The 21122-nt window shown below is 42.0% G+C and overlaps 1 protein-coding gene across 1 annotated transcript in view; it reads right to left on the bottom strand.

Moving 5' to 3' along the window:
• The window catches only part of LOC126419558 (odorant receptor Or2-like), a 33731-nt gene extending 14748 nt beyond the window's left edge, over positions 1 to 18983 (bottom strand). The window contains exons 1-2 of the mRNA XM_050086746.1: positions 18066 to 18983; positions 5529 to 5628 (exon numbers count right to left, since the gene is read on the bottom strand). Coding sequence (XP_049942703.1) covers positions 5529 to 5628; positions 18066 to 18874 — 909 coding nt within the window. The 5' untranslated portion in view covers positions 18875 to 18983. The remainder of the gene's footprint in view (positions 1 to 5528; positions 5629 to 18065) is intronic.
• Positions 18984 to 21122: the final 2139 nt, after the last annotated feature.

The following is a 21122-nucleotide window of genomic DNA, read 5'->3' as shown; positions in this document are numbered from 1 at the left end:
ATAACTTTTATTCTCTACTCATAATCACAAGGAAGTGTTCTTCAAGTTTAATTAGACAGCTCTTGAAAAGGAGAAGAAAATAAACGATCGCTAGTTAACGCCACATCAAAAAATAATTTTGGTATCAGCATAACAAAACTCACATCCCGTACTATCACTAGTGGAAAATATTATGTCGAAATCGTCAGTTTGTGAACTGAGAGTGCTGTTAATGTCTAATACGTACATAAGAGTCTAAAAGGAGCTGTCACCAATGCTTGGGATAAAGATAACCCGCTTAGCAGCAGAACAGTTAGTCCCCATCTCGCCCTCGCCTATTTTTGGGCCCATTACATCTTCAAAATCTTAAAAGGATTTATGTGCCCACATTAGTCACTGAGTCACACACAGCGAAGAATATGAACTGTAGTGCATGTGCTGAATTGTGTGCCAGAGAAGTTAACCAAAAATACCCACTTTACCATCAAAGTTAGTGAACAGCCATTGTCATGAAAAAGGATGCTGCCAGAGTAGACTGCCAACGTTATTCTCAGTATTATTTCCATTTCTGAATCACATGCAAAAACTTAGGGGTGAGTGTTGTATGTTGGAATACTTTTTAGACTTTCACCTCTAGACAGCACTACAATAGGAATTTTATATATTTCCGTACACCATTTTAAAATGGTACCATGCACTTTATGTGTGCTAAAATCGTTTTGTGAAATTACAGTAATTATTTCGGTAAAATAAGGTTTCTTCAAATGTGAAAGAAATGTTGCAAGATCAACATGGTCAACTTCATAGAAAGAAATAATCTAGTGAGATTTGAGATTGTTGCGATCGAGAAAATCTTATCAATAATGTGCTTAATAGTCTACGTTTTACATTATTACTCAACTACACACCAATAATCAGTAAGTGAAATTTAATTAAGAAGAATTATTACCAAAAACCAAATACAAATAAAAAACATTTTGAAATACAAGCTCTTGGTAACCAACACAAAGTTCCATTTTCAAGGCAGGGAAAATTGTTAAAAAATTAAAGAAACTCTGATAATTTTCGAATATCACGTGTTACATGGAAGAACTTCAATTCTAAAAATAAACATAATTTTATTCAACATAAAACTTTGTAACAGAACATATAACAGTGTCCTCAAAATAGCTATATTATACTACACAAAAATTAAGTATCTAGATCTCATAATATTTGCAAACGTTGCACTCAACAGAACTTCATCCCTCACGACAAGAAAAACAGTAGAAAATGTAAGATACTGCCTACGGTGGTTTCTAGTGTACATACCTTTATGTGATTTTAAAATCGGTCACTAGATTCAAACACCGACCAGGAACCATTATGTGGACACTATCTTCAGGTATAACTGTCTACCTTTTCCACCCCTGCATGGTTGCCTAACTCATCTTCTAACCCCCTCCATGTTTGGGCTCTAAACTCGGCCAAAATCTGGAAACAGCATGAAACGGCTCATCCATCCAAACGACATTCTTTCATTGCTGCATAGTCCAAATTTTGTGGCGTCGACATCACGATTTCTTGTTACGGGCATTTGAATCGTTGTACGGGCCGTATTCGGTCAGAAACTCTCGAAGTAGGAAGTAGATTACAGCAGAGTTAGTTGCAGGCGTGAGCAAATGTTATACTTTGCAAAACACGACGCAGCCCCGCATGTTCCTAGGCAAGCTGGCAAGGCGAGCTGTAGAAATAGCTGACACAGCAGCACCTAATCGAAAGAGGGTGGAAGCCTTTCAACATCGGCAACCTTGGAAACGTGCCGAAAGTCATGGTCAAGCCCGAGCATTGCGAGAGAAGGGGAAATTACCTAAAGGGACGTGATAGCGATCAGATGGAAAGCTTACTTTTGCAATTATAGATTTGGTTCTCCCGTAAATGCCATTGCCAGCAACGCATATTACGCAGTACCGAAAAGGAAATGAATCACTTGTTTACCGCAAACCATACGGAGCTGTGAGGTACATGCAGCAAATTCTGGAAGAATTTATCGATCAGCAGCTGAAGGGTAGGATTACTGAGGAGATTAATAGCCTATGGGGGGCTGGAACTGTCGTCGTGAGTAAGAAATCAGCGGATGAATCACAGAAGTGTAGGTTTTGTGGTGATTATCGACATCTGAATGCCAAGACTATAGCGGATGCCTACTCTTTGCCGGAAATTACGGAAATTATAGACTGTTTGGGCGAGTGCAACTGTTTTTCGACAATGGAGTCAAGGAGTGGCTACCATCAGCTAGAAGCTGAATGTGTGTGACGTCCTTAGGTTAGTTAGGTTTAATTAGTTCTAATTCTAAGGGACTGATGACCTCAGATGTTAAGTTTCATAGTGCTTAGAGCCATTTGAACCATTTTGTAATCATCTCTGCTGTTGTCCAATTTTCTTATAACGACAATTGCCACACCACTCTGTAGCCCGCAGCTTGTTATAGTTGTGTACAAAGTCCTACACAGCACATTAACTGGAATCAAAATTAAAGCAACAAACTGCTATTTCTCCGTCCTGTGTCTAATTCACAATATAATCATAAAAACTGTAAACAGATGTCGTTAGGATCGTGTTTTGCACGGAAGATGGCATTCCGATCAGCGGACAACCACACCAGCAATAACGGCAGGGCACCTATCAAAGCCGGCCGGTGTGGCCGTGCGGTTCTAGGCGCTGCAGTCTGGAACCGAGCGACCGCTACGGTCGCAGGTTCGAATCCTGCCTCTGGCATGGATGTGTGTGATGTCCTTAGGTTAGTTAGGTTTAAGTAGTTCTAAGTTCTAGGCGACTGATGACCTCAGAAGTTAAGTCGCATAGTGCTCAGAGCCAGCACCTATCAAGTGGGCTATTGTTTGCCGGGTAGTCCCACATCCACAGTCACTGTGTACACAGTCACAGAAGGTGCAGGCTGGCACAGGGAAAACAACTACAGGCTCTGTGCTGTGGAGGGCAATAGGAAGAATGGAAGCAGAAGAGCCGCAAGCAAGATGTGGCTCGATGGGTTAATGTGACTCATTATCTTGTTTCTTGGATGAGGCGACAGTTTATTGAGACCGAAACGGTATCCCGGAAACCAGGACAGCCCAATCACGTGTGACATCAGAAAGAGTGGACCGTTATTTGGCTCTAAGGGCACGACTGTACCGCCGTAGTACCGCACTGCAACTCGCATCTGACATCGCAGCATCCTCTGGATGTGTTGTATCGAGACAAAAGCTGTACAGAAGGCTTCAGCAGAGTGGCATTTATTGTTGTAGACATGCTTTTTTTTTTTTTTTTTACCTGTGATGTGTCTTCGCAGAAGGGAACGTCTAGTGTGCAGTAGTCAACATGCCACCTGAACGGTCAAACGGTGGGTCAATGTTGTTTACACAGATGAGTCCCGATTTGGTCTGAAGAGTGATTCGCGACGGATTCGCATCTGGAGCACACGTGGAACACGATTTCGGGACCCAGACATTATGGAAAGACACCGATGTCGAGGAGGATTTCCAGTGGTGTGGGCACCGATTATGTTGACTTCTCGAACGCCTCTTCATGAAACTGTGCAGGTGAATCAGCAAGATTTAACTGCTGTCAGGTACCGTGAGGAGATCTTGGGTTCTCATGCGCAGTTGTTGCAAGGTGCTGAGGGCCCAGAATTCGTATTGGTGGACTATAATGCTTGATTTCATAGAACACGGGTGGTTGATGTTTGCTTGGAAACGGAACACATTGCACGTATGACGTGGCCTGGTCACTTTCGCAATTTGAATCCCATAGAGCATATCTATGATGCAGTAGGAAGACGGGTTGCATCACGTCAGCATTCACCAACCACTCTCGAAGACTTATGAGCAGCTCTGCAGGAAGAATGGGTATTATTGCCTCAACATGAGATTGATGACATCATTCACAGCATGTCCCGTCGATGTCAGGCTTGTACGGTGCTAGAGCTCTTCACGCCCCATACCGAGCATATTAAGCAGTTGTCAGACTTTGTGTGGAAATTCGTTAAGTTGAAAAAAAAATGGAGAACGTTTTTGTCTACCGTTATGCATGTTGCAGTTGATCACTTGTTTGTACTGTTTTGTGACAAAATAAACGCAACCTTGCAAAATTTCCGTTTGTTGCTTTAAGTTTGGACACCAGTGTGCTAGTAAGGTCCCAGCGACCATAGTAGGTCCCATGGAGTAGACAATCTCCAAAAAAATACGTATGTCCTAAACGTAGTACGATCTGGTGGAGAATGTTCCTGTAGAATCTATGAAGAAGGGTAAAAAGCAATGAAGAGGGATTTTACATAATGTCACAGGGAATAAAAAGGAGATGTAACAGGCACACACCGAACGTCGTCATGTGGAGGTGAGCACACCCTATCACATGCTGTCTACGTTACGGTCCACCAGCTAAAATATTTTGACCACCATAACAGCATTGCATCAAGAAAAATGGGAAGCTGTGCATGGGTTCCCGTTAAAACCTAGGAAACAACATGATACTACAGGCAGCATAGTCCATGACCTAAATATTTAACTAACAAATAACTTGCACATGATATGAAAATTAGATGGACGAAATAGGAGAACACTATCGTGTAGTGGAGGAACGTCAATAAGTAAACTACATCGTACTGAAAAACTGGATGATATGCTGCAAATACAAGAGGGACGTTAAACTTGATAACAATGGAAGAATCGTACCTAAAACAGAGGCAGGCACCGTTGTAGGAAGTGCACACCAGAATGTCTAAGCTTCACAGAAAAACACAGGTATCCAGCCAGCAAACAGCGTGGGGATACGTGACTGAACGTGCGTACGGACACGGAAGCGGGAATGTTATGGAACGTATGTATCAAACACTCGCGGGATGGACGAGAATGCTAGGTTGATACCTTGCAATTAATATACAACAAAAATGTTAACATATGCTTAAATGAGACTAGGGTGACATATGTCAATAAATAAAAGCGCCAAAAAACGAAGAAACAGAAAAATTGTACAGTTTTGGCTTATAGGTAAAATTGGAAGTGAAAAATTAAAAGTTACAATAGCCGGTTAAACTAGAAAATCACTGACATAATGATTATGTGAGGACATGCAGGTAACCGATTCAGCTATGAATAGCACATACGATGACGCTATTTTAAAAAGTCTCATACAGGAAAGGTATCAACTGGGGAAAATATCAGGAACACAGTAGTGCCAAAGAATAAAATAAATTATAGCTTAAGCGGTTTTACATCTCAAAATGATTTATCGCGTTTTTGGTTGTCCAGACAGTAAAGTTATGTGGATCATTGCTGCTGTTGATATTGACCATCCCGCAAGCCTACGACAAAAAAGGCATCTTCATTTGTTCAAGCTAATTGGGGGTCGAACGCCAACCAGCAGATACTTGTGAAAAGATAAAAGATCTGTGTGATAGGTGTTTTATAGCCCACTTCTTTCGTGGATGACGAAGTACTCGCTAATAAATATCTCTACATCAGTTGCTCATGAGCGTAGCTATAGATTTAACTGAAGATCGTAAAAGCCCTTACGTATGTTGTCTGGAACAGCACCACACAGCCAACGAGGACGTTGAAGGCAAACAGTGTCATTGCTATTGGGCTCATGGTGTCATTTAGCAGCCTGGCGAACCTGTAACACAAGAAGGATTTCAGTGAACTGTGCGATTTTCATCGTTATCACACATAGCCCTTCATGTGAAAAACTTTTGAACTCAAGACAGCCTCTCAGTCTAGCCTAAATTGTGAACTTCACAATTTTAATAAGTTTGAAAAGTTGTGTCAGCTGTTATAGAATGGAAATACAAGTTTCAAACTAACTTTCATACACATTTTACATAACAAACAACTTTGTTCCTGAAACGGGAACGGTCAGACTTGTTATGTCGAAGCCTGTCGTAGTTGTCTCCACTTGAAATAACCAAGCCAAAATTAAACTGCCGATACACACTGAAAAGTTACCTGAAAAAAAGAAAAATCTCGAAAACCAATATTTCTTACGCCTATTGCTAGCTGATGCCGCGGCACTTTGCGTGCATGGTCGGAAAAACGGGTTCGTCTTATCGTCGGAACTGTGCAAGGGGATCTCGATTTAAAGCTTTGTTAAAAATGAGAGCAAATATTCGGTTTTCTGTAGTACTTTCTTTTAATTTTTGGCGAATGTTTTGAACCATCTCGTTGTAACCATACTATGAACTGAAATCATATTAAGTAAGGACAATCTCGCTACGAATGTTCCGTCGTTTGCTATGGAGGTATAAAATAGGAGCCAGCAGACGCCATCAGAAGAAAATCTCATGCGCGAAATAATGGTTAACTTTAGGACGAAAACTTAGTGCAAACATATGGGTGGGAACGACAGAAGCCCTCAGTGTTCGGCGTTACACCTATTTAGTTACAGTTGCAATCACAGTTCAAAAGCAAGAATACGGAGTGAATTACACTTTGGTTGATTACGCACCAGTTAAAGTGTCACGGAGTTTGGGAGCGATAATTTCAGTGACAAGGGACAAGTATTACTCTTTTGTCATATGAACGAAGCATTGATTCTGACAGAAAAGGTTCCAAGTACTACAGAATCTGAACGCTGAGAAGAACGAACAAAAAGCTGTCACAAAACCTACCTTACGTCAGAAATTCGTAAGTACTTTACTTAGGGAGCAGGTCGACGTCCCAGTTCCTGTTATGTCACGTGACTTATTCGCCAAGCAGCTATATTCACTATTTATACGAGTAAGTGTAAACATTCCTTTGCGGAAAATAAATATTATTTATCTTAAAGCTTTCTTAAAGAAGGATTCTAATAAAACAGTGCCTGGTGGATCTACCCATCGTTAAACGTGTGTGCCCGAGAAAACATTCGGATTTCAGTAGACGACACCACAGAAGCTGCAGGCCAGTGTGTATGTAGTGCAGTAGTCAGTGTTGTGAAATCACGAAGTAAAACTTACTTGTTAAATATTCAAATTTTAGAGGGAATAAACGTTTAATCCATTCTACAATCGTAATTTTTGACGGTTCCTTACTTTTTGTGGTAGAATACTGTGGAATGCGACAGATTTCTGTTATTTCTTAGACACACTGATTTGTACATTGTAAAAGCAGCAAATGCAGTAAAAGTTCTTAGTGTAAGTTACATTATGTAGTTTGTAAGCCTAGGGACCGATGACATTAGCAGTTTGGTCCCATAGGAACTTACCACAAATTTCCATCTGCTTTCTTACAGACAAATGCATCATCTGCGAACAATCTTAAAGCGTTTCTCCGTTTCTACTGAATCATTGATACACACTGTAAACAGTAACGCTACTATTATAATTCCTTGGCGCTTTCCAGAAATTATCTTTACATCCATCGATTTTTTTTTTTTTGTTGTTGTTGTTAAGAGTGACTTGTTGGAATCTATCTTCAAGAAAGTCCTGCATCCAGTCGCTAATCTTAAACGATACACAGTAAGCTCGTATGTTTTTCTTCTTTTTTTCTAAACGGCATTGTGGGTGGTGTCAAACGCCTTCCTGAAGTCAAGGAACATCGCATCAATTTGAGTGCCATTGTCTACAGGGCTATGTATCTCAAAGAGAAACAGAGCGATCTCCGTTTGCGGCATCTATGTAGATTTTTGTATACGAGATTTTCATTCCCCAAAAATGTCCTTATTCTTCAGCATAAAACCTCTTTCACAACTCTGCAACAGATTGACGCCAACGATATATACCTATAATTATGAGCAGCTGTCCTTCTAACCTACTTCAAAACGGAAATGACTTGCGCGTTTTCAGTCACTTTGTACCTTTCGATGCGCCAGCGAAGTTGCATAAAGGGGAGCAAGTTCTTTCGGATAATCTTTATAGAGACTTACAGGTGTCTTATCCGGTCCTGATGCCTTTCCACTACTAAGTGACTGTAATTGCTTTTCCGTTGTGCAATTGGTTACCTGCCATTTAGACGTCCGTACAATGATTGAAAGGAGGTCTTCCACGGTGAAACAATTTCGGAAGGCCAAATTCAACATTTCGGCCTTCTCTGCGTTGTCTTTTGTTTCGATGCTAGTATGGTCACTGAGTTACTGAACACACGATTTCGAATCTCTTAGGAATTTTACTCATATCAGTTTGCCAAAATTTTACTTTCAAAGTCATTGCACGCTTCTGTCATAGATCTCCTTACGCTCATTTTCATTTCGTTCAGGTATTGTTTGTCAGCTAGGTTTTGACCTCTGTTGAGTCTGTGATGAAGCTCTCTTTGCTTACGTAGCCGTTTTCTAACGCCATCTTTAAATCACGGTGGGCCTTTCAGCTTGCTCGGAGCATACTTGTCTAAGGCATACCGAACGATGCCTTTGAATTTACTTCCATTTGTGTTCTACATCTTCATCCTCAGTACTGAATAATTGATGCTGAGTACTCAGATACACTCCAGTTCTTATACTATCACCCGTGCTACGAAAATGTTTTTTTCTACCCTTTACAACAGTCCTTAGAATACCCGGACTCATAGTTACTATCACAGCCTTATCATCACTGACCTTCCTTTACATTAAATGATTGGATAAATTCAGGTCTATTTGCAGCTAGGAGGTCTAAGACGTTTCTTTTCGCAGTTGGTTCTCTAATTATCTTCACGAAGACATTTTCAGACTAGACATTCAGAATAATGTCACACGACTCACTGTCTCTGTCACCAGTTTTGATGTAATGACTCACCTAATCTATACCTGGCAAGTTGAAGTCACCACCTATTGCAACGGCATGATCAGGAAAGTTATTAACAATACCCTTGAAGTTCTCTCTGCTGCGCACTACCGCCATAGCTCGTGATCTAATCGCTCTGTAAAAGCATCAAATTAGCATTTTGGACCGACGTCTGCGGCTTAATCCAAAGGTTTTGCTTCAGAGGTAATACTGGTTCTCATCAGATCACCAAAGTTCAGCTCCGTCGGGCTTGGCTCATACTTCGATGGGTGACCGCGTCTGCCGAGCGCTGTTGGTAAGTGGGGTGCACTCAGCCCTTATGAGACCAGTTGAGGAATTACTTGACTGAGAAGTAGAGCCTCTGGTCGCGAAAGCTGACAAGGGCCAGGAAAGCCTGTGCTGACCACATGCCCCTCCACATCCGCGTCCAGTGGCGCCTATCGGCTGAGGGTAAGGCGGGGGTTGGTCTGTACGGTGGGGCCTACCGAGGCCTCTTCGGACAGAGTTTGACACTTAACTTCACCCAGATTAATTCACATTCGGATTCCGTGATGCCGCTAGATATTATCGAATTCGGTAATTATTTAATTCCGAAGTTAGGATTTCGTGGCTAACCACTGCTAGTTTCAACCAACTTTCTATTCTCAACCTTATTTGTGCATTGTAACTTTCAGTAAGCGATACTAGTTCTGGGACCTTTCCTTGGATGCTCCCGCAGTTTTCTAGTATCGCAATAATTTCTTCTGCATCGGACCCGCGAGGACGAGCATTCTCTGAGAACATTATGGCTGAGGCACCTTCGGTTTTGGCAGGCAAATCGTCTCTGATCTCAATGTGTGGTCTGTCAAACCTACAAAGTGGTATAGTGCACCGCCCACTTCTTCAGTTAAGGAGCTCTTGGCGCAGTCGGCGGGAAGACTCGCACCACTGGCAGCCACTCAGCCGTAGTTACCACTCCGTCAGTGGCCTTTATAGAGGCCAACGCCAACCTTCCTTCTCTGCCATATCTGGGAATCTCCTCCGCCCCACTACCTGCCTCTGGTATAATGGCGGAAACGGGGAAAGACTTACAACAGCCAGTTCAAGTCCCGTAAGTAGAAATGAAAGATGTAAAAAATAAAAATAACAGAAAAAGTAAAAGAAGCTCTCCTCGTGCTTGGCTGGACACCTTCTGATTCTAAGTTGGTCCCTGATCGGACAGCCCGCATTAACTGAAGAACGAAAAGTTTGTGCGTGTGCGTGTGTGTGTGTGTGTGTGTGTGTGTGTGTGTGTGTGTCATCAGACTTGAGACTGGTTTGATGCAGCCCCCCACGTATTCCTCACCTGTGCCAACTTCTTCATCTCGGTGTAGCACTTGACAACTTAAGTCATGAGTTATTTTAGGATGTACTCCAATTTCTCTCTTCATCTACAGCATTTACCGTCTACAACTCTCTCTAGTACCACGGAAATTATTCCCTGCTGTCCTAACAGATGTCCTATCATCCTATGCCTTCTTCTTCTTAGTGTTTTCCACGTATACGTTTCCTCTCCGATTCTACGTGGAACCTCCTCATTCCTTACCTAGTCAGTCCACCCAATTTTCAACATTCGTCTGTAGCATCTCATCTCAAATGCTTCTATTCTCTTGTGTTCCCATTTTCCCACAGTTCATGTTTCACTACCGTATAATACTGTGCTCCAAACACCATTCTCATAAATTTCTTCCTCGAATTAATGCCTCTGTTTGATACTAGCAGACTTCTCTTAGCCAAGAATGCTCTTTTTACCAATTATGGTCTGCTTTTGATGTCCTCTTTGCTCCGTCCGTCATGGGTTATTTCACAGCCAAGGTACCACAATTCCTTAGCTTCATCTGTTTAGTGATCACCAATTCTGATGTTAAGTGTCTCTCTGTTGTCATTGCTCCTACTTCTAATTACTTTCGTCTTTCGTAGATTTTCTCTCAGTCCATATACTGAGCTCATTTGACTGTTCATCCTATTCAGCAGATCCAGTAATCCTTGTTCACTGAAGAAACCGATGTCATCATTGTATCTTATCATTGACATCCTTTCACCTTGAGTTTTAATTCCACTCTTGAAACTTTCTATTATTTCGATTATTGGTTCATCGATGTGTAGATTAAACAATAGACTACATCCCTTTGTTACACTCTTACTAATCCGAGCACTTCTTTCTTGATCTTCCACTCTTGTTATTCCCTTTTGGCTCTTGTACATGTTGTGTATTACCCATCTCTCCTTATAGCTTTCCCCTATTTTCCTCCGAATTTCAAATACAGTGCACCATTTGACATTGTCAAATGCTTTTTCCAGGTCGACAAATCTTATGCCTCTCTGGTGTCTTTACCTTTCCTAAATCCAAACTAATAGTTATCTAACATATACCAATTTTCATTTGAGTTTTCTGTATATTATTCTTGTCAACAGCTTAGATGCATGTGTGCGATAGTTCTCGCACCTGTCACGGCTTCCAGTCTTCGGAATTGTGGGGACAATATTTTTCCGAAAGTCAGTGGTATATCGCCACACTCACACAATCCACTCACGAACGCGAATAGTCGTTTTGTTGTAACCACCGACAATGATTTTAGAATTTCTCGTGCAGTATTATCTATCCCTTCTGCCTTATTTGATCTTAAGTCTTCCAAAGCACTGATAAATTCTGATTACAATAATGGATCCCCTACATCTTCTATATCGTCTACTGTTTTTTCTTCTATCGGATCAGAGAATTCTTCGCGATCCTAGAGACCTTCAGTGTGCTCTTTTCACCTATCCGCTTTTTCCTTTGTATTTAACAGTTAAATCCCCTATGCTCTCTTAATTTTACCATCCTTGCTTTTAAATTCACCGACGAATGTTTTCACTTTTCTGTATGCTGATTCAATTCTTCCAACAATCATTTCTCTTTCGATTTTTCCTCACTTTTAGTGCAGCCATTTCGCATTAAATTCGCTTTACTTCCCTGCACATTTCGTTTCTAAGCGACTGGTATTTATGCATTCCTGAATATCTCGGAAAATATTTGTACTTCCTTCTTTCATCGGTCAATTGACGTATTTCTTCTGTTACCCATGGCTTCTTCATAGTTGCCGTCCTTATACCCGTATTTTTTTTCTAACTTGTGTGACTGCCCTTATTAAAAATGTCAATTCCTCTTCAGCTGAAGTTCCTACTGAGCTACTCCTTGTAGTTGTATCTAAAGAGTGAGAGAACGTCAAGTGTATCTCTTCAATCCTTAGTATTTCCGTATTCGACTTCGTTGCGCATTGATTCGTTCTGACTAGCCTCTGAAACTTCAGCCTACTCTTCATCACTACTAAATTTTGATTTGAGTCTATCTCTGCTCCTGGCTATGTCTTTGAATCCAGTATCGGATTTCGGAATCTCTGACTGATCATGATGTAATGTGACTGAAATATTGACGTACTTCCCGGCCCTTTCCAAGTATACCTCCTCATCTTGTGATTCTTGAACAGAACATTTGCTGCTACTAGATGAAATTCATTGCAGAAGCAATTAGTCTTCTCTCTCTCTCTCGTTCCTAGTTCCAATCTCATATTCTCTGCAACCCGTTCTTCTACTACTTCGCCTAGTACCGCATTCCAGTCCCCCGCATGAGTATTAGAGTTTCATCTGTCTTTACGTATTGAGTTATACGTCCAACGTCTTCATGAACTTTCACTGTGTAATGGATCTGGGAGATGTTATTTTTTTACCGTATTTGTCGATACCGAATTGTAAATGTTATCTTATATTTTTGTCAGAATTTATTATAATTTGTCTAATTATTTGTTAATTTACTTCTGTTTTTGAGAGTAAAAGCATATTGATTACTATTAGAAAATGTATCGAAGAATAGCAAAGAGACTGATTACAAGTGGAAACTTGTGAATTGTGTAAAATATCTTTGACGTTGGAGTCGTCTTTGACTATAGTCAGTCGGCAGCTAACTCTTGGTGTGTGTTGACGGAAGAACAATGTGAAGGTCGCAGTCATAAATAATTTTGAATTATGTTACTATTATTTTTGTATTAACTAAAAAGAAGAAACTACATTTGAAGAAACTGTATTTGAAACACCAAAATGAGAGAAACACGTTGAACCACGTCATTTCTGCAGCTGACATAGATGCATTGTGGAATCATACTTAGACAACTGAAGCCAAGACTAATATCGCCTTGCAAACGTCTAACGGAAAAGGTACTGTCACGAAATATGGCAAATTTAAGTAAATAAAAAAATAGTGACCATATTTTCAACTTGTGTCTTAGCCGGGAAGCCATATTTCAACTGTCACTTCATCTTCGGCTTGTGATGTCGGAATGTAGTTCCCTTTCTATTCTGATGAGACCAACCATATCACTGAACTGTTGACAGTATCTCGTTCTCTGCGCTACCTTCCTATTCAGCCTATTGTGCCTTAGCATTTCCCTTCTGGCTTTCTTACCACGTTCAAACTTCTGACATTCCGCTCCCCACCCGTAGAACGTTATCCTTTCGTTGATGATTAAGTCCTTTCCTTGTGGTCACCTGTATTTTGACAGTCCCCTCCCGGAGATCCGGAGTAGGGAACTTTTGCCAATGGAAAGATCATCGTGACACTTTTTCAGTGACGGGCCACATGTCCTGTGGATACACATTACGCTTCTTTAATGCAGTGGTTTCAGTTCCCTTCTGGATCATTGCTGATTCTTCCGCCTTTAGGGTTAGTTTCCCACCCCAAGGGCAAGAGGCTGTCCTGAACCTCTGGCTCCTCCTCTGCCATCTTTGACATGGCCGTTGGCAAAATGACGGTGACTTCCTACGCTTGGAAAAAACAAAAAACTCGACAGTAGCAACACGCACTGCAAAGTGGACTACAGTACCCAGCCCTTATGGATTTCGTCTTTCCACGAAAAAGGATTGTTGAACATCAGATATCAGCAGACAACATTCGCCATACAGACATTTAGACTCCAAAATTACCTAATGTTGTTTGACCAGCCATTGATGACTACTTTGAGAATTTGTTAGTGTTATATGTCACTGAACAGTGTATGTTGTCTAACCTGGAATGGGAAAAGTATGGTACTTTGTTTATCAGTGAGATACAATGATAAAACAATGCCGACCACAACACTTCATCCTCGTACATATCTTCGCTGATGTAAAACACATCATTCTACTAAACAACTGCCCATAGCTCTAATGTTATGCATTTTAGAGCCTTGTTTACTACGCATTTTTTCTGGTTTCGGTCCAGTTGCTTATCTTACACTCTTCAACACAACAGTGCCCGAACACGTATTCGTCTGTCAGAGGTGCCAGGACGATTTTCGCTTTATATCTTCCGACTCGGTCGTTCCTGGACCTGGGTCCTTTATCTCAAACTGAACACAAATAGTTGTTCAATATCTTAAACTCCGAACCTTCTGGCTCGTTCCACTTGTGCCACGAATACATAAAAAACGAGTAAATCAGTACGGTACTTGCGGTATTGCTCAGAACATTTCGTGAGTGAGGATGCTTTATGTGAGTAGTGCCTACTGTTGCACAGTTTCTCCAGATCATTTTCACAGACTATGAATGGTGCACGTTACTGTTTCTGTCCAGTTTTTTTGTGTCATCGTGGGACTTGCGTAGTATGTACGTGTGTATTTCTGTACTATACGAGGGGTGTCAAGTAATGCAAAACATTTTTGTGAATCCAGGTTGGTTTTATTCTGGATCCCAGTAAACCTTTTTGGTTACAAAGCCCTATTGTCAAACATAATTCCTTTCAACACGACGGCCTTGAACCACCTTACTGGGAAGGCATGTATGTTCCCAAGGTACCACTCAACTGGTAGACGCCGGAGCCTACGTCTCGCTGCATGGTAAACTCCCCATCACTCAGGTACTGCTTCCCGCGGAGTGCATCCTTCATTGGGCCAAGCAGATGGAAGGTGCGAGATCCGGGCTGTAGGGTGGATGAGGAAGAACAGTCCAATGAAATCATGTGAGCTCCTCTCGGATGCACAGACTTGCATGGGGTCTAGCGTTGTCAGGAGAAGGAGAAGTGCTTTTGCATTTTTGTAGCCACGAACATGGTGAAGTCGTTTCTTCAGTTTCCTGAGGGTAGCACAACCGTGTGCGGCCGGTCGGCATGCGGGACATCTGACGGGTTTGCGCGACCTTGTTGGGATGATAAAAGACGCCTTGCCAACGGCTCACTGTGCTTTTGTTCATTGACAGGTCTTCGTGAACATTCTGCAGACGCCTACGAATATCTGTGATGCTCTGGTTTTCCTCCAAAAGAAACTCAATGAGAGCTGTCTGCCAGCAATGGACGTCCGTTAAGACGCCATTTTGAAGACTACGAATTACGTCACCAGCTGTCGGAACTTCATGAAACTGTAGGATCTGAATCGGGACTGTTCCACGATATCCCAAAACCAATTTCACATTTTTAACGGAAACTGGCCGAAAAGAAAGTGTTGTATTACGCCCGTCTACCTCTTGTACGACAGACAGTACGGAGGTGCTACACGGCTGTACCAGACACGCACCCTATGAGTCTCAAAAGTTTCGTTGTTATGACCCATGAAGATATTTATTTGTTTCAGTGCTAATGATCTGAAATCGTTCGTCTGATGACTCTGGAACCTAACGGAATTCTTGACGTCATCAGCAGCATATCGATACTAAATAAAAATAAGTAGTGATTGACATCTCGTTGAATCGGGTGTACTGCCGGTGGTCTGCGTTTATCCGACACACTATTTCGAAGTCGTACCTCGACGTCTTCATCAGGTGCTTCCTGTGACCGAACGACAGGCTGACCGTGTCCCGTATTTATGTCTGGACGGTGTCTGTCGTTCCCTATGCCGTCCGCTCCCGCTGCGACTGTGTCGGTTGGTCGCCAGATGGTGCGTCTTCCGTCCGCGCCCGCTTCCGCTGTTTTCCCCGGTGGCGGCCGATTCATGGCTCTGAGCACTATAGGACTTAACTTCTAAGGTCATCAGTCCCCTAGAACTTAGAACTACTTAAACCTAACTAACCTACGGACATCACACACATCCATGCCCGAGGCAGGATTCGAACCTGCGAACGTAGCGGTCGCTCGGTTCCAGACTGTAGCGTCTAGAACCGCAAGGCCACCCCGGCCGGCCCCGATTCATGGCGTACCCTACAAGGTACGAGCCCGCCAGGCGCGTTCCTAGCACTGTCGACAGGCTGCGTTTGCTGTTGGTGACCGTTCCGACATTAACGTTGAGTTCAAAGAAACAGAAAACCAGTATTATCTGTCGATCTCTCCACTATTCTAAAGAGCATCGTGTTACAATATAATACGGTCATGCCAACTAAAAGTTTTTGCCAGTTTTGTAGATTGTAAATGTTACATGTTTTCTGTATACATTAATATATTTTTTGTCAATAGGAAATAGAATATATTTTCGTAATATATGCAAATTATTTCTGTAATGTGATGTAACTCTACTGGGTCGATGCTGGTAGGGAATTTAGGAAGCTAGCTCCGTCTCTGGACGCGAGTATGTTGACCTCAGAGTGAGTGCGAGAGCAACTGGACGCAAGAGTTGCAGGTCCAGTGGAAAATTAGGCCTATGTAGGGGAAGTTGTTAAATGCGTGGCGCAGCGGCACGACAAGCGGGAGCAGGCGCACAAGGCTCCAGAAACATGAAGATACTGCCCCGTGACTGGTCGTCGCTAATTACGGTGTGCGCGCTATATGTGGAGCCACAGGATCATAGTCGAAGACAGCGCCTTGTATACAACGAACTGTAAGATCGTTTGATTTCTGTTCAGTTTCTGAAACATTGTGACGCGTTACCTAGTGACTTTAAGTGAACTTTAAGCAGTAAGTGTTGTATGTAAACTTTTCCATTCACATTGTATTAATTATGCTACGTCCTTGTGTGAGGTTCCAAATCCTTTCCTGCTATGAAATATTCGAGTGTCGTTACTTAAAACTAAAAGATTATTACGAAGAAAGAAAAATAATGCCAGTTTGTCTCCTCATTGATTTGAATGCATAGCCGGCCGGAGTGGCCGCGCGGTTCTAGGCGCTACAATCTGGAACCGAGCGACCGCTGCGGTCGCAGGTTCGAATCCTGCCTCGGGCATGGATGTGTGTGATGCCCTTAGGTTAGTTAGGTTTAATTAGTTCTAAGTTCTAGGCGACTGATGACCTCAGAAGTTAAGTCGCATAGTGCTCAGAGCCATTTGAACAATTTTGAACCATTTGAACGCCTAATTGAAAGTAAGTATTAAAGATTCCTGAGTAACTTAACTGTTCTGTTCTATCATAACAACCAGAGGCAAAGTTCGTTCTAGAAATCTAAACTGAAGTAAAAGCAAAGTTAACTTTGATCCTATTTTTCTTGCAAACCAACATTATAACTAAACTTACAAATAATGCACATTGTTGTTTTGCGTTTATTGTCGAAGTGCTATTGGGTGTTAGCTCTGCTGGCACTCTGACATTGTAAATGTGTTGAAGATCAGTGGACGTTTATCCAGTTGAGTGCTTTTCAAGTTAATTATCACATTTCAAAGTCTTCAGCTTGAAATTCTAGAAACTTCGTGCATGTAGGTAAACGTTACTGTGAAGTTACTTACTGTGACAGCAAAAGTTGCCTTCATCATTCTCCCGTTACAAGAGTTTATTACTATTCTAACTAATTACATTTTTTTATTAACAATTCAAAGTAACTGCTAACATTTCCCACTATTACATTGTACAGTGTTATGTTCTTGGAAACATGAGTGCGAACCGTCCTTTGCCACACGTGCAGCTTAGCAGATACACAATCTCTGCTGTACTCTTTACCGTTTAGCTGGTGAACAGGTAGTGTCCGGGCTGGCGACTGCGTTAATCATCTCTAAGTTATTTCACTTGAGTTTATTGTGGATTATTGGAGTTTTTAGATACTCATTTCCGTTTATTGCTTTACATGTGTTTCCGCACTGTTTTACATACATTGATCGAAATTCAAATAAGCAGAGCGTAGAGAAAGTTGTATGTAGTTTGTTGTATAGTTCTCGCCAGTAACCGGCGATTGACTTCAGAAACAATTGCCTTGTCGAAATTTATTTTTTCTATTAGACGCACAGTACTACGTTCAAAATTTCGCGTTTTTGGATTAGTAATGCGGGTGGCTACAAACTGCTTTCACAGTCTTATGTTAATTTTAAGAGTGCCTCCTGAATTTCTTGCCCCTACTTTGCAGCGTGATTTACGATGCTGTTGGTTCCAAACAGAGTCTCTATTTCAGTTTGGCTGTTTTCCACTTCAGTTTGTTTCTAGCACGCTCTGACATAGAACACAATTTTGAAGGCTACAAAATCGCCCACATCACGCTTATGACGAATACAATTGAATGTAACGTACCTGAGGATTTCCTGATGACTTTTGACACAAAAGCACAGGTTGCTGTACATTTTCTCGTGAGCCACAGAAGATGCGCTCGCAATTCGGCGACCTTCACCTGCTCCACTCTCGTCTACTCTCAGCTTCCCGACCCTCAGTGCGAGGACCTCCAGCTGTGCCGCTACCAGTATCATGATCGTCACGAAGAGGCAGTCCATGCCCATGCTTATCTGGGCCATCCACAAGGCTACCACGCATTGGACGGCGTACGACAGTTGGTAGTAGCTGGTGTTATTGTCCCAGGGGTGCTGTACGAAGGGCAGACGCCGCTCGCTGGGGTCGGCGATGAGCGGCATAGGGAACCACACAATGCCTTGCGAAGCCATGAAGAGCAGCATACCCAGCGTGAGGCGAGCCGCTCTCCTGCGAGACCTCTGGACGATGTTCTCCAGTGCAGGATTGCTGGAGCAGCTCTCGCTTTGAAGCGACATCAACGAGTCGACACGCCGGACCATCGAATTGTACCGCCGTCGGTTCAGCATGTAGAAGGCCATCTTCACGTTGCCGCTGCCCATGGTGAACATGTTGGCCACCACCAGTGTGGTGGCTTCGAGGTCTCGCCAGCAGTAGGAGACACACAACGAACCTTCCGCGAAGTTCCAGACACCCATAGCAAAAACGAAGATGACGTACAGTTGGTAAAAGCGGGAAGTACCCAAAGGCCACACACCTACGAGACACAGGTGACGTATGTTGAGCTTGAGGACCGATCGCCCGCTGGACGACCAGGTGAAAGGTGTTTCCATATCCGCTGTTCGTCCACTGCGCATTTAATTAATTATACGAATCTACTGCACAGCACTCGACTGCTGCCGTTTGCACATGCTTGGGTTCGGTGCCAGCGTAGGAGTGAATGAGCACTGACTGAACCACACCTTTAACGACGGGGGACACAGGAGTGAGGAACGCAGCTGAAAACTTCAGAACTCTCTCTCTCCTAACCCAGTCTTGCTGAAAGAATCCCGTGTACGTGTGAGTGTGTATATATATACACGATGGGCGAGTGACACAAATTACTGAGTCACAGATGAGATTTAAATTATCCAGCAGCACAGCACCATTCTGTTACTGACTTATTTAAATTCTTCGACCTTTGCCCTATCCTTAGTTACATAATATAAACAAACGTAGTACGACGGTGGAAATAAGTAATATGAGCTTCTCAGCATCTGCTGATGCATTTATAATGCGATAAATTGACGTATTTGAAAAATTCATCTCCCCTTTCCGTTAACTACACTTACCTCCGGCTGTTTTTTTTGCCACGAGAAAGAAGAAAGAAACCAACGGAATTAAATGCATCGCTTTATAAAAGCGAAAGTTACATAAATAAAATACAATATTTAAACACTCTCTTCAAAAGAAAACAGAGATTACTATCTGAAGGATCTGCAGCTACTTCAAAAGAGAAGACCTGAAGAACATCCACTAACATCACGACTACTTTCGTCTGTGTTGACAACTTTAAATTTCATGACAAAATGGATTTACGTAAAGTTGAATGCAAAACAGAGACAAATTTGGTTTTACAATTATCGTGATTCGCAATCATAATCGTCGCAAGCGTAGTCGTTTAACATGTCGTTGGTTACTGCATGGTTTAGAGGTCTTACAAATGCAGCATGAAGTGCGAATGGCGTTGCTGTTCAATGAGAGTTTGCGGTAGGCTCATGAATGACTTCTGTCTAAGATTTGAGATAGTCTTACTTTATCAGTTTCACATTCCACATCTCGATGCTACAATTTTCTGGAGAAATGAAGATGCTGACAGGTTTAAAAAATGGTTCAAATGGCTGTGAGCACTATGGGACTTAACATCTGAGGTCATCAGTTCCCCAGAACTTAGGACTACTTAAACCTAACTAACCTAAGGACATCACACACATCCATGCCCGAGGCAGGATTCGAACCTGCGACCGTAGAGGCAGCGCGGACAGGTTTTAAGTCAAGGAGAACATTTCATTAAAGAAATAACATGTATTTTATTTAGACGTAGCAATTGTTTTTCACATAGGTCCCTTCCTTGGTGAAAGCATTTGTCCAACGATTTTCATTCGAGCAAATTCCATATCTCGTGCGTTATTAAGGAAGATCTAAGAGATAGTCGTCTACGGCTGTCATAAAATCGCAACTGGATTCAAAAGATATACCAATTACAACACTTTTAGATGCAGGAATAAATAAATAATTAATATCTTACAAGACCCAGCTTTTCCTTTGGCAGTACACGTTCGTGAGCACATGCATTAGCCTGGAGGAAGATGATTGTTTTTGTCTTTCAGGTATATAATTTTTTCAAAAGCTGGCCCAGATAAATAGCATAGTTTTTGCCAGTTGTTCGTTTATCCTTTGCAAGGAAATCATAAAAAATTCCACTTTCTTACATATTTCTTACTTGCTACGTCACCGCCTATTACCGACTGCTCTGGTTCCTGTTTTATTTCTATCTTGACGTTGTGGACCCACTCCTCATACACAACAAACTGATGAATAGAGCCATTTGGATTGCTTTTAAAAAGGACCAATAATTGCTAAGAAGTTAGTTTTCGAATTTACTCTTTGTTTGCGTTCAAAAAAAAAGTTGTACATAAAGATTTCTCATGGTTAATTCTACATGTAAATGTATCGTTTTTTCTCTTCGGGGGTCCTGTACGGTCACATAATTATTTCATACACCGTTATTCGTCCATAACACCGAAGCACAGTTTGCACTTTCTTGATGTTTTCATGCATAGTTGCAGTTTTGGGTCGTCCTTGCGGTGGAATATCTAGGAGTACAACCATGAACAATTAAACCTGAAGGATTAGATCCATTTTAAAATTTCATCACCTTTGGACGAATTTTCGTTGGCAACAAAAAAGAATTGGTTCTACTATTAAACATCCATACCAATTACACTTTAGAAAGCCATATACAGGGCGAGTCACCTAACGTTACCGCTGGATATATTTCGTAAACCACATCAAATACTGACGAACCGATTCCACAGACCGAACGTGAGGAGAGGGGCTAGTGTA

The sequence above is a fragment of the Schistocerca serialis genome, chromosome 9 (genome assembly GCF_023864345.2).
Source record: "Schistocerca serialis cubense isolate TAMUIC-IGC-003099 chromosome 9, iqSchSeri2.2, whole genome shotgun sequence".
Taxonomy (NCBI): Eukaryota; Metazoa; Arthropoda; class Insecta; order Orthoptera; family Acrididae; genus Schistocerca; species Schistocerca serialis.
This window is presented reverse-complemented; position numbering and strand designations above follow the sequence as displayed.